The 13047-nt window shown below is 47.2% G+C and overlaps 1 protein-coding gene across 1 annotated transcript; it reads right to left on the minus strand.

The window, feature by feature from the left end:
* Window positions 1–1042: 1042 nt before the first annotated feature.
* sap30l (sap30-like) lies at window positions 1043–11922 on the minus strand. The gene is made up of 4 exons (XM_067424177.1): window positions 11464–11922; window positions 8330–8452; window positions 4264–4362; window positions 1043–1570 (listed from the first exon to the last, which is right to left on the minus strand). The coding sequence occupies exons 1-4, from the start codon at window positions 11647–11649 to the stop codon at window positions 1442–1444; spliced, it is 537 nt and encodes a 178-aa protein (XP_067280278.1). The 5' UTR covers window positions 11650–11922; the 3' UTR covers window positions 1043–1441.
* Between the last annotated feature and the right edge of the window lie 1125 nt (window positions 11923–13047).

Raw genomic sequence — 13047 nt, forward strand, 5'->3', positions numbered from 1 at the left:
TGGCTCCCTCTCTCCAACATGAGTGGACATGCCCCCTACTACTGATTGGCTCTCTCCTCCTCCCTAACATGAGTAGACACGCCCCCTACTGCTGATTGGCTTACTCTCTCCTCTCCAACATGAGTGGACACGCCCCCTACTGCTGATTGGCTCCCTCTCTCCTCTCCATCATGAGTGGACACGCCCCCTACTGCTGATTGGCTCCCTCTCTCCTCTCCAACATGAGTGGACATGCCCCCTACTGCTGATTGGCTCCCTCTCTCCTCTCCAACATGAGTGGACACGCCCCCTACTGCTGATTGGCTCCCTCTCTCCTCTCCAACATGAGTGGACATGCCCCCTACTGCTGATTGGCTCCCTCTCTATCCTGAGTGGACACGCCCCCTACTGCTGATTGGCCACAGGTGTGTTGTGGTGCTTGTTTCTCAGTGTGTGCACCTGTAATCCGGCAGGTGAAGCGAGAGGTTATGCGTCTGCATTATTGATGTTTTACTCAGCCATAAACTCATTAATGCTCATATCTTTATTTGAAACGTGAGTCACTTATAGTCCTCAATGATCGGACTTACAACTTACCTCTAAATGTGGGACACATACACACACACACGCTTTTTCTCTCACTCATGCACACTATCTCTCTCACTTTCTTTCTCTCTCACACACACACTATCTCTCTCACACCCTCACAATTTCTCACTCGTGCACACTATCTCCCTCACACAATTTTTTTTCTCTCACTCTCACTTTATCTCTCTCTCACTCACACACACACACACACAATCTGACTCACACACTTTATCTCTCTCTCACTCACACACACACACACAATCTGACTCACACACCATCTCACACACACACTTTCACTCACTTTATCTCTCTCTCACACACACAATCTGACTCAAACACACTGTCTCACACACACACACACACCTCTCTCTCTCTCACACACACACACACACACACACACACACCCTTTACTTCAGTCTTCTGATGACGGGAGGTGCCACAGACAGCATGCGTATGAAAATAATAAATGCCAGTATTAATAGTGCCACAAGAACTCTTTACTCTGATTATTCCAAACAAAGAAAAGAAGAAAACTAACATTACAATCTACAAAAGAGCCATATAGAGCAGATATACAGCAGTCATATAAAAGCAGACACACACACCAAACATTAGATCAGATATGGCCGAATGAAGGAGAACACACACTGCAGTCCAGCCTGGTCTCCTTCAGGTCCTGTGTGTTTGAGCAGAAGCGGCGGTGTTTATTGGGGTTTGGCACAGAAGTTGAAGCAGTTAGCCCTCCTCATCTGACTCCCATATGTCACCTGATGTTGGACATATGCACACACACACACACCGTCGAAGCATTCAGACAGGAACTTTAACGCCAGCTATCATCTGCAGGTCATAAATAATGGCGTCGGGGAGAGCCTTATTCCACTTGTTTGCTCCCGTCTGATTTCTGGTCCAGCCGACTTTTACTGCTCTTCACCATATAAATAAAGTATGTGAGCGTTTCCTTCTCATTGACTGGGATATTCCGGAAGTGACGGCTCACAGTCTGGAGAAGAAAACGAGAAAACATTACTCAATAAAACAACACACACACACACACACACACACACACACACACACACACACACACACACACACACACACACACACACAGAATGAATTCAGGAAACGGTGCTGGATTCTCATTGGTCCACAGAGGTGGACACTGGCCAAGCTAATCAAACACTTCAACAAAACCGCATTATCATCCTCACGTCACGAGTTATAAAGAGTTTAGAGAATGTTGTTTCTGGAGTGTTAAAGGGTAACTAAACCCTAAACCAACTTATTTTAGTTAATGATCTGCAAGACTGGGGCTTTATTAATGCGGTTTATTGATTCGAGTAAATGTTTTGACATTTGGGTATAAAGTGTTTTAATTCTATAATTTATGGTGTATAATTGCTTAGTGCTGCCCTCTTAAGGCTGAACGGTGGCTCACTATCCACGCCCCTGGCCCGAGCTCTCCACGCCCCTGGCCCGAGCTCTCCACGCCCCTGGCACGAGCTCTCCACGCCCCTGGCCCGAGCTCTCCACGCCCCTGGCACGAGCTCTCCACGCCCCTGGCACGAGCTCACCACGCCCCTGGCACGAGCTCACCCCGCCCCTGGCACGAGCTCACCCCGCCCCTGGCACGAGCTCACCCCGCCCCTGGCACGAGCTCACCCCGCCCCTGGCACGAGCTCACCCCGCCCCTGGCACGAGCTCACCACGCCCCTGGCACGAGCTCACCACGCCCCTGGCCCGAGCTCACCACGCCCCTGGCCCGAGCTCACCACGCCCCTGGCCCGAGCTCACCACGCCCCTGGCCCGAGCTCACCACGCCCCTGGCCCGAGCTCACCACGCCCCTGGCCCGAGCTCACCACGCCCCTGGCACGAGCTCACCACGCCCCTGGCACGAGCTCACCGCGCCCCTGGCTCGAGCTCACCGCGCCCCTGGCTCGAGCTCACCGCGCCCCTGGCACGAGCTCACCACGCCCCTGGCTCGAGCTCACCGCGCCCCTGGCTCGAGCTCACCGCGCCCCTGGCACGAGCTCACCACGCCCCTGGCTCGAGCTCACCGCGCCCCTGGCACGAGCTCACCGCGCCCCTGGCACGAGCTCACCGCGCCCCTGGCTCGAGCTCACCACGCCCCTGGCTCGAGCTCTCCACGCCCCTGGCACGAGCTCACCATGCCCCTGGCACGAGCTACAGACATTTCACCCTCCTCCACTTCAGGTGACGGTGCTGGAGAAAAGTCCTCTACTTTAGATGACCGCTCTGCTGCAAAGCTGCTGTCCTCACTCCAGTCACTATCCATCTTTGCGAGTCTGACAGCTGTTAAACCATCCGGCACTACGGGTCTCAGGTGCACCATGAAAATGGTCTCAGAACGACAATATCGTTCATCGCAATCATTTCTTGGCCAATTTATCGTCCTGCAAGATGTGTTCTGGTGACAGGCCTAGACGCGTTATTAGGGCTGTGCGATATTGAAGAAAAATGCGATATGAAATATCTTGTTAAATAATGCGATATTCGATACGATGTGGCTATTAGTGTGTAAAATGTATTTAAATTACATTAAAACAATTATTTAACTGAGAATGATATTATTAATGTGTTTCGCATTCTCTCTGGGAAAAGAAAGCGTCGCTACAACTTCTGAAAGTGACCAGCAGCGCTTTAGCAAAAACTAATGTTACTACTCTGACAATATCATTTAACATCAATGTTTCGGTGTGGGTGTATGCGTGTGTGTGTGTGTGAGAGAGACAGCGCGAGATTTGGTTTTGGAATGACATGAGGGAGAGGAATAAATGACCCAATAATATAACCCAATGTCTACATCTAATCTGAACAGTTAAACGAGTCAAGAGAAATACACGAGAGCACTTCAGTACGGGGAACACATATTCTCTATTAACTCCGCCTTCTGCCTCATAATCTCCTAATTTACTGCTTATTAATAGTTAGTAAGGTAGTTTTTGTAGCGTTTAAGTTTAGGTATTGGGTCGGATTAAGGGATGCAGAATAAGCTCATGCAGAATAAGGCATTAATATGAGCTTTATAAGTGCTCATAAACAGACTATATCATAGTAATATGCAGGATCATAAGACACTCGTTAATAGATAATAACTGAACCTTAAAATAAAGTGTTTGATTTGATATCATCTAAACACACTAATCAGTCACTGATCAGTGAACTTCATTTATCCAAAGGGCGTTTGTTTCTATAACTCTGCATCTGTCGAGAGCGAGTGTGTGACGATCTGGCTGCTATTACATTATAAACTCCAGAACTCAAGCACTGAACTTACACCAGCGGCCGGTCATGAGGTATTGATCCGACTAAACTATTGGGCAAGAGGCAAACTTACACCTACAGGTTTATGCAACAAAACAAACACACACACACACACACACACACACACACACACACACACACACACACACAGCTGAGAGGAAACATCATATATTGACTACAACATAATCAGTTATTAATATTTCATTGGTTCGGTCTAGTTTTAGCAGGTGGACAGAAACACTAACCCTAGTGTTTTACAGTAGTATTTTTCTGTAACTATAGTAGTTTAGCAGTAGCTTTATAGTAGTTTAGCAGTATTTTTGCAGTAGTTTTCCTGTAGCTTTAGCAGTATTTTTGCAGTAGTTTTCCTGTAGCTTTAGCAGTATGTTCGTGGTGTTTTTGCGCAGTACCTCTGCTAGCTGGGCTTTGTTGAGTCCAGGTCTGGTCTGGATCTTGTAGTGCCTCTTGTACCGTCTCAGTGTGTTGACCTGCAGCTGGAACAGATCCACCTGTCCCAGAACAAACAGCATCAGTACCGTCACACACACACACACACACACACACACACACACACACACACACACACACAGATTCCAGCATTCTCTGCTGCATCAGCACACACTCGCTGTGGCGTTGGTCACACTGTAATGCTTCCCATTGGGATTAAGAGTTAAGTCATGAACCACACAACCAGCTAAGAGTCACATCATTACAAACTATGATGAGAAATAAAAAGTGTTGGAAAATTGGACAAAGACAAGACTGATCAAAAGCTGAACTCAATCCCCACTGAATATATTACAGCCTCTAGGCTATTTTAAGTGTCAATGTGAGCTGGATATATTAAAAAGTGCCATCTCAGTTCACCGGGCAGGAAGATAATGTAAAGTTCCCAGCAATCCCCCTGAGGGAGAGTCCTGCCCGCTTCGGCCTTACCTCAGGCCATCCTTAAAAATATTCTTGTTTGCCGTAACCCGACCGACCCTGTCAATTTAGGGCCGACTCAATTTTTTATTTTTTTTCCTTTTAGTCCGACCGACTTGCCGGTTGTAAATGGGCTTTAAGACCGACCAATTTCTTTTTTTACTCTTCTAACAACTAATACAACAGTAATAAAATAATATGAATTATATTTTAGTAAGTATTATAAATGTATAAATTGCCTGGGCCACACAAACGAAGGTTACGTTCTTTCGTTTATAGAAAAACCCGTGACGTCATCTATGTTTACACTATGGTTAACGGATGTCACACTACGGCCTGTGCGTTCGTTTCGGCTCATCCTCTCATTCACTGTGATGTTAGACTGTTAAAGCCCTGTCGGAGATTTCGCCGTGTGACAGGAGTCAGGACCATGGACACGTTACACACACCAGGCAAGAGCACTGCAGAGGGGACGGCTTTGGGGGTTTGAGCCCCTGCCCTTTCTGAAAATGAATCAAAAGTGCCCCTCTCAACATTCATCATTACTATATTGTGGCCAATAAAACAGAATTTGAATTATAATTAATATAACAACGTGTACAAAACAGTAACAAATGGCGGAAAAGCCGTTTATCTCTATGGTTTATCTTGTCTCTGTCAGTCTGAAATGTCGTTGTCATAACGCGTTGCTATGGGTAGCGGGTGTTCTGCTCGACCGCAGCGTGTGGTGGGAGCGGCGGCACTGGTTGTAACTTGTTAAATAATGCTTTATGTATGGTTCTGTCGATGGATACACGTACACTACAACAGCGATAATAAAAGAAAACATGGGCAAAACGGTCTATCTTTGTAAACTGTGTTCAGTGCATGCGAGTGCTGCCGTATGGCCAGTCATTTCACCATCATCACTCAGTATATTCGCCAGAAGACGCGAATGAGAACCCTCTGCAGTGAGAGAAGATCTGTCTCTGTGCGCAGCGCGCGCACGTCTCACAGCGCGCAAGTATTGAGTTCTTTCAAGTCTTGCGTTTGAACGGATAAACTCACACAAAAAGTATGTCAACATGTCGATCTTGATGAGTATCCATCAGACAGTCTGTATATGCCTTAAGAGAACTTTATACAGTTGAGAAAGACGAGCATATCTCTGTATTAGGTCTTAAAGGGGCAGTAGCCTTTACTGCTGTCTGTCAAACAAAAGATAAGGACTCACTCACTGCTCTTGATTGAATAGCTGGTTATAGCTACTTAATTAATTGAATTCATTAAAACAACTTTTTGCTTTTTAATATTCAAATGCACTAGTCTATATCACCAGATGCGTTGGTCTGGCAAGAAGTGCAAGCCACTTCAGAGACACAGATAGTTGCGTGTTCTGAGTTAACACAATCGAGCGTAAAAATACGGAACACATCACGGGAAAATACTAAAACGGGAAGACAGCGGGAAAAGAGCTAAAATACGTGAGAAACCCGGAAGGAAAAAGGGAGGGTTGACAGCTTTGAGTCAATGACAGCTAGCTGGTGGTTGGAACATTTTCTTAATGAATGCACCTGAAATTTATGCAATAAACATGTTTTTGACAAATATTTCAATTTGTCTGTGGTCTATATAGCCTGCAATTAGCCTACACGCCCGAAGGCACGGCTTGAAGACCCAGTCAGTTTAAATTCATACCTACGTAATCACCATCACCAAAAATTTACTTTTTTTTTGTAATAAAAAAAAAAAAAAAAAAATATATAGACCTACCTACCGACCCTTTTTTAATTTTTTTTTACTGTTACTGCAAACCAAAATATTTTTAAGGATGGCCTGAACCTGAACGAGTCAGCCATTACAATATAAACCTGAACTTATAAGTGGAAATCGTAATTACAGCTTAAGCTCGAGCTTTAACCCAGAATCTTCCCCTGAGGAAACCATATTAACCAACTAGTTTCGCACATTCCTACCCACAGCAAATCCACAAACACATGGCCAAGTCAAAGTCCAGACTAATCCAACTCACAAACCATCACCCAGTTTAAAGAGGTCCGCTTACGCCCCCCGTTACAGGATGTAAAATAAGTCTGATGTTCCCAGAGTGTTTATGTGAAGTTTCAACTCAAAATACCCCACACTCTTTTAGGGGTGAGCAAAAACACACTGTTTTTGGGTATGTCCCTTTAAATGCAAATGAGCTGCTGCTCCCGCCCCCTATCAGGAAGAGGGCGGAGCTTCAATCTCACACACAGGAAGTGTCAGACACTCAGTAGTCGGGTTCAGTTTGAACCGGAGTCGGGTAATAATGCCTACAGAGCCTGCATGGACACAGAGCAGGTTAGTTTAGTTTAATTACGGTTATAACTGACGTTTTGTTTTCGTCCACTATGATTGCAGGCCTGTTGTAGCGGACTAGCGGTGGCGATATAACCTCAAAATTATATCAGGCTATTTCAAGAATATTTGCGATAACGATATTTATGACGATATAGAAACAATATATAGAACAGTTTTATTGGTTATTGCAGCTGGTTATTGCAAACAAAATGAAGGGCATTGTCCATCCTTTCCCAATGAGCTCCTGTCGATGATGGGAGAACATTTAGTTTAGTGTAAATCTATTGTTATAAGGCTTTATATTCTCACACAGCAAAGGAAAATTAAAGCAAAGTAGCTTTGGTAAGTTAATCAGCAGCAGGTCTGAGGAAAACTAGCCTGGCAAAACCCAGATGACCTCCAGTAGTCTGGAGAAGAGCTCCTTCAAGCCCATTTCTAATCCGCCAACCCCGGCCCCGATCAGAAGCGCCGCTCTACACGAGGACGACCGCTCAGCGACCGCGAGGCAGATTTGGTTCATTACTAAGATGGATGAACACCACTCGCTCGAGTTATCGCGTCTGTTTTAAGCCGAGCAAAGAACAACACTGGGCTCAGATGTGGATCACACCGGCTACTGATGAGGAGGATGAGGACACACACACACACACGTAGTGTTTCCATGTTTTATGGGGACTCTCCATAGGCCTAATGGTTTCTATACTGTACAAACCGTATTTTCTATCCCCTTACACTGCCCCTAAACCTACCCATCACACACACACACACAGCCCCTAAACCTACCCAACACACACACACACACACACACACACACAGCCCCTAAACCTACCCAACACACACACTGCCCCTAAACCTACCCAACACACACACACAGCCCCTAAACCTACCCAACACACACACACACACACACACACACACACACACACACAGCCCCTAAACCTACCCAACACACACACACTGCCCCTAAACCTACCCAACACACACACACACACACACACACACACTGCCCCTAAACCTACCCAACACACACACACACCTTTGGAAATGATTCATCTATGAAGCCAGACCGTAACTCAGCTACTCCTGAGACTGCTCTGGTTTAAACCCGGCTAAGGGAGAAGAGTTCCTGGGGCAAATTGTTCTGGGTAATGTTGGTGAAACAGGGCTATATCAGACACACACACACACACACACACACACACACACACACGAGGATGGGGCGGTCATTACCTCCGGGACTTCCACATCATGGTCCGGGGACTCTCCTCCGTCATCGCTCGTCTTCCTCTTGCGTTTGTTTCGCACGCTCTGGATGAAGTTCTTGTGGAAGTCACAGATGTACAAATGCCGAACCTGAAAAACAGAGTTTATTCAACACAACACTAGACTCAAGCGCACACTACCAGTGTGTGTGTGTGTGTGTGTGTGTGTGTGTGTGTGAAATATCAGGACTCAAATGTGTATAATGACATGGATATGACACAGGTATTACAGGAGTGTGTGTGTGTGTGATGGGGAGTTTTAGGGGTAATGTGTGTGTGTGTGTGTGTGATGGGGAGTTTTAGGGGTAGTGTGTGTGTGTATGTGTGTGTGATGGGGAGGTTTAGGGGTAGTGTGTGTGTGTGATGGGGAGGTTTAGGGGTAGTGTGTGTGTGTGTGTGATGGGGAGGTTTAGGGGTAGTGTGTGTGTGATGGGGAGGTTTAGGGGTAGTGTGTGTGTGTGTGTGATGGGCAGGTTTAGGGGTAGTGTGTATGAGTGTGTGATGGGCAGGTTTAGGGGTTGTGTGTGTGTGTGATGGGGAGGTTTAGGGGTAGTGTGTGTGTGTGAGTGTGATGGGGAGGTTTAGGGGTAGTGTGTGTGTGTGTGTGTGATGGGGAGGTTTAGGGGTAGTGTGTGTGTGTGTGTGTGTGATGGGGAGGTTTAGGGGTAGTGTGTGTGTGTGTGTGTGTGTGTGTGTGTGTGTGTGTGTGATGGGGAGGTTTAGGGGTAGTGTGTGTGAGCGTGATGGGGAGGTTTAGGGGTAGTGTGTGTGAGTGTGTGATGGGGAGGTTTAGGGGTAGTGTGTGTGTGTGTGATGGGGAGGTTTAGGGGTAGTGTGTGTGTGAGCGTGATGGGGAGGTTTAGGGGTAGTGTGTGTGTGAGCGTGATGGGGAGGTTTAGGGGTAGTGTGTGTGTGAGCGTGATGGGGAGGTTTAGGGGTAGTGTGTGTGTGTGATGGGGAGGTTTAGGGGTAGTGTGTGTGAGAGCGTGATGGGGAGGTTTAGGGGTAGTGTGTGTGTGAGCGTGATGGGGAGGTTTAGGGGTAGTGTGTGTGAGTGTGTGATGGGGAGGTTTAGGGGTAGTGTGTGTGTGTGTGTGATGGGGAGGTTTAGGGGTAGTGTGTGTGTGTGTGTGATGGGGAGGTTTAGGGGTAGTGTGTGTGTGTGTGTGTGATGGGGAGGTTTAGGGGTAGTGTGTGTGTGTGTGATGGGGAGGTTTAGGGGTAGTGTGTGTGTGTGTGATGGGGAGGTTTAGGGGTAGTGTGTGTGTGTGTGTGATGGGGAGGTTTAGGGGTAGTGTGTGTGTGTGTGATGGGGAGGTTTAGGGGTAGTGTGTGTGTGTGTGTGATGGGGAGGTTTAGGGGTAGTGTGTGTGTGTGTGTGATGGGGAGGTTTAGGGGTAGTGTGTGTGTGTGTGTGATGGGGAGGTTTAGGGGTAGTGTGTGTGTGTGTGTGATGGGGAGGTTTAGGGGTAGTGTGTGTGTGTGTGTGTGTGTGTGTGTGTGTGTGTGTGTGTGTGTGTGATGGGGAGGTTTAGGGGTAGTGTGTGTGAGCGTGATGGGGAGGTTTAGGGGTAGTGTGTGTGTGTGTGTGTGTGTGTGTGTGTGTGTGATGGGGAGGTTTAGGGGTAGTGTGTGTGTGTGAGCGTGATGGGGAGGTTTAGGGGTAGTGTGTGTGTGTGAGCGTGATGGGGAGGTTTAGGGGTAGTGTGTGTGTGTGAGCGTGATGGGGAGGTTTAGGGGTAGTGTGTGTGTGTGAGTGTGATGGGGAGGTTTAGGGGTAGTGTGTGTGTGTGAGCGTGATGGGGAGGTTTAGGGGTAGTGTGTGTGTGTGTGAGCGTGATGGGGAGGTTTAGGGGTAGTGTGTGTGTGTGAGCGTGATGGGGAGGTTTAGGGGTAGTGTGTGTGTGAGCGTGATGGGGAGGTTTAGGGGTAGTGTGTGTGTGAGCGTGATGGGGAGGTTTAGGGGTAGTGTGTGTGTGAGCGTGATGGGGAGGTTTAGGGGTAGTGTGTGTGTGAGCGTGATGGGGAGGTTTAGGGGTAGTGTGTGTGTGAGCGTGATGGGGAGGTTTAGGGGTAGTGTGTGTGAGAGCGTGATGGGGAGGTTTAGGGGTAGTGTGTGTGTGTGTGATGGGGAGGTTTAGGGGTAGTGTGTGTGTGTGTGTGATGGGGAGGTTTAGGGGTAGTGTGTGTGTGTGTGTGTGTGATGGGGAGGTTTAGGGGTAGTGTGTGTGATGGGGAGGTTTAGGGGTAGTGTGTATGAGTGTGTGATGGGCAGGTTTAGGGGTAGTGTGTATGAGTGTGTGATGGGCAGGTTTAGGGGTAGTGTGTGTGTGAGTGTGATGGGGAGGTTTAGGGGTAGTGTGTGTGATGGGTAGGTTTAGGGGCAGTGTGTGTGTGTGTGATGGGGAGGTTTAGGGGTCGTGTGTGTGTGTGTGTGTGTGATGGGGAGGATTAGGGGCAGTGTGTGTGTGTGTGATGGGGAGGTTTAGGGGTCGTGTGTGTGTGTGTGTGTGATGGGGAGGATTAGGGGTAGTGTGTGTGAGTGTGTGTGATGGGGAGGTTTAGGGGTAGTGTGTGTGTGAGCGTGATGGGGAGGTTTAGGGGTAGTGTGTGTGAGCGTGTGATGGGGAGGTTTAGGGGTAGTGTGTGTGAGTGTGTGATGGGGAGGTTTAGGGGTAGTGTGTGTGAGTGTGTGATGGGGAGGTTTAGGGGTAGTGTGTGTGTGTGTGTGTGTGTGTGTTTGTGATTGGTAAGTTTAGGGGTAGTGTGTGTGTGTTTGTGTGTGATTGGTAGGTTTAGGGGTAGTGTGTGTGAAGGGTAGGTTTAGGGGTAGTGTATGCGTGTGTGTTTGTGTGTGATTGGTAGGTTTAGGGGTAGTGTGTGTGAAGGGTAGGTTTAGGGGTAGTGTATGTGTGTGTGTTTGTGTGTGATGGGTAGGTTTAGGGGTAGTGTGTGTGAAGGGTAGGTTTAGGGGTAGTGTATGTGTGTGTGTTTGTGTGTGATTGGTAGGTTTAGGGGTAGTGTGTGTGAAGGGTAGGTTTAGGGGTAGTGTGTGTGAAGGGTAGGTTTAGGGGTAGTGTATGTGTGTGTGTGTGTTCTCACGCTCTTGTCGATGTCCAGCTTGAGCTTCCTCTGGGAGATGCTCTTCTGGATGCGTTTGCTGAAGGAGGCGTTTCCCGCCGATCGGCCGCACCGCTCCCCGTCCTCGATTAGACAGCAGCTCTGCCCGAAGAACGGCGGCGCGGGCGGCCCGTCGTGGCTGTCCTCCTCCGTGCTGAACCCGTTCATACCGGGCACCGATGGCGACGCGACGTCAACGCAGCTTACAGCCGAGCTCGACGCGCTCTCAGGAGCCGAACGCGCCGCAAATCAACGCACGGAGAATCCGAGGAAGAAACTTCAGATTCGGTTCGCGAAAGATCCTTCGACTTCACTAACCCAACCGGACTCGGTCCCGCGCGCCGAACCGAACGTGTCCGCGCGGAAACTAACCGAACTACCGAGCAACAGTCGAGCTCATCTCAACAATGAAACATGTCCTGAGAGACAGCGGAAGTCGTGGCTTTGAGCTGCCCATTGGCTACTTTCCGACGAGGGCGGGCCTCCGAGCTCGTGTCTTTGCTTTCGATTGGCTAAGCGCGCCTGTCACTCAAACTGAACTTCCTGATCTCGCTGCCATTGATGTCATGAATCGGCTCACTTCAATCACTCACACACACTTTTCCTCTTTTTTAACTTCAGTAACTCTTAATATGAACTGAAACGACAGCGAGAGTTGTGTTTATACTAGACACGTTAACGACACGTGTCCTAAAAAGTATAACTGTGGGCTACTCGACCACTGCTGGTGCTATCGAGAAATAAACGGGCTAGCAACTTTCCTCATCCGTTATTGACATGAAGGCCCTACTGGAGAAACACACTCAAAGTGCTTTATTCAGGACAAAAGCACTGGAAGTTATTTGCAATGTCATGTGGACTATATAACACGCTTAATAAAATAATTAATAACGTTATACCGGACCGTTCAAAAGATTGGATGTATTACTCATTTTAAAGTTTTTGAAGTCTCATGCTCATACCCATCACACACACACTTAAACCTACCCATTTCTCTCTCTCACACATACACACACGGATGTGTTAAACAAGACCTGCATTGTAACATTTCTAGTTTAAATAAATGCAGTTTTTTCAACGTTTTATTGATCAATGAATATTGATATCACAGGTTATAAAAAATATTAATCCACACCGTTTCCAACATTAATAATAAATCATCACATTAGAATGATTTCTGACGGATCATGTGACACTGTAAAAATTCAGCTTTGCGTCACATAAATAGTGTATTAAAATAGAAAGCCATTATTTTAAACTGTATTTTTTTTTTTTTATAATATTGAAAATAGTAATGTCTAATCTTTTGACTGGCCTTCATATCATCCTAAACCCAAAACTACTCCAAATAGCACTTTAACAAAAGTGTACTAAAGGAGAAAAAGATCATTAATGAAAATACTACTAATAATAATGCATAAACCATTTTAATGCATCAGTATTGACAAGCATGTATAAAAATACCAGCATTCCCAAGATTTCCCATCAACCCCAGCCTCAACATCATCAGATCCCACAACCGATTGGGTGCAGAAGGACAGCATTAGATTTCTGCTCAATAATTTG

The sequence above is a fragment of the Pseudorasbora parva genome, chromosome 18 (assembly GCF_024679245.1).
Source record: "Pseudorasbora parva isolate DD20220531a chromosome 18, ASM2467924v1, whole genome shotgun sequence".
Classification (NCBI taxonomy): domain Eukaryota; kingdom Metazoa; phylum Chordata; class Actinopteri; order Cypriniformes; family Gobionidae; genus Pseudorasbora; species Pseudorasbora parva.

Excerpts from the sequence above, each read along its gene's own strand:
- sap30l (XM_067424177.1), bottom strand. The coding sequence starts at position 11,649 with ATGAACGGGTTCAGCACGGAGGAGGACAGCCACGACGGGCCGCCCGCG. Across the intron at positions 8,453-11,463 it reads AGCTGGACATCGACAAGAGC|GTTCGGCATTTGTACATCTG; the intron begins GTGAGAACACAC and ends TCTGTTTTTCAG. Across the intron at positions 4,363-8,329 it reads ATGATGTGGAAGTCCCGGAG|GTGGATCTGTTCCAGCTGCA; the intron begins GTAATGACCGCC and ends GTTCTGGGACAG.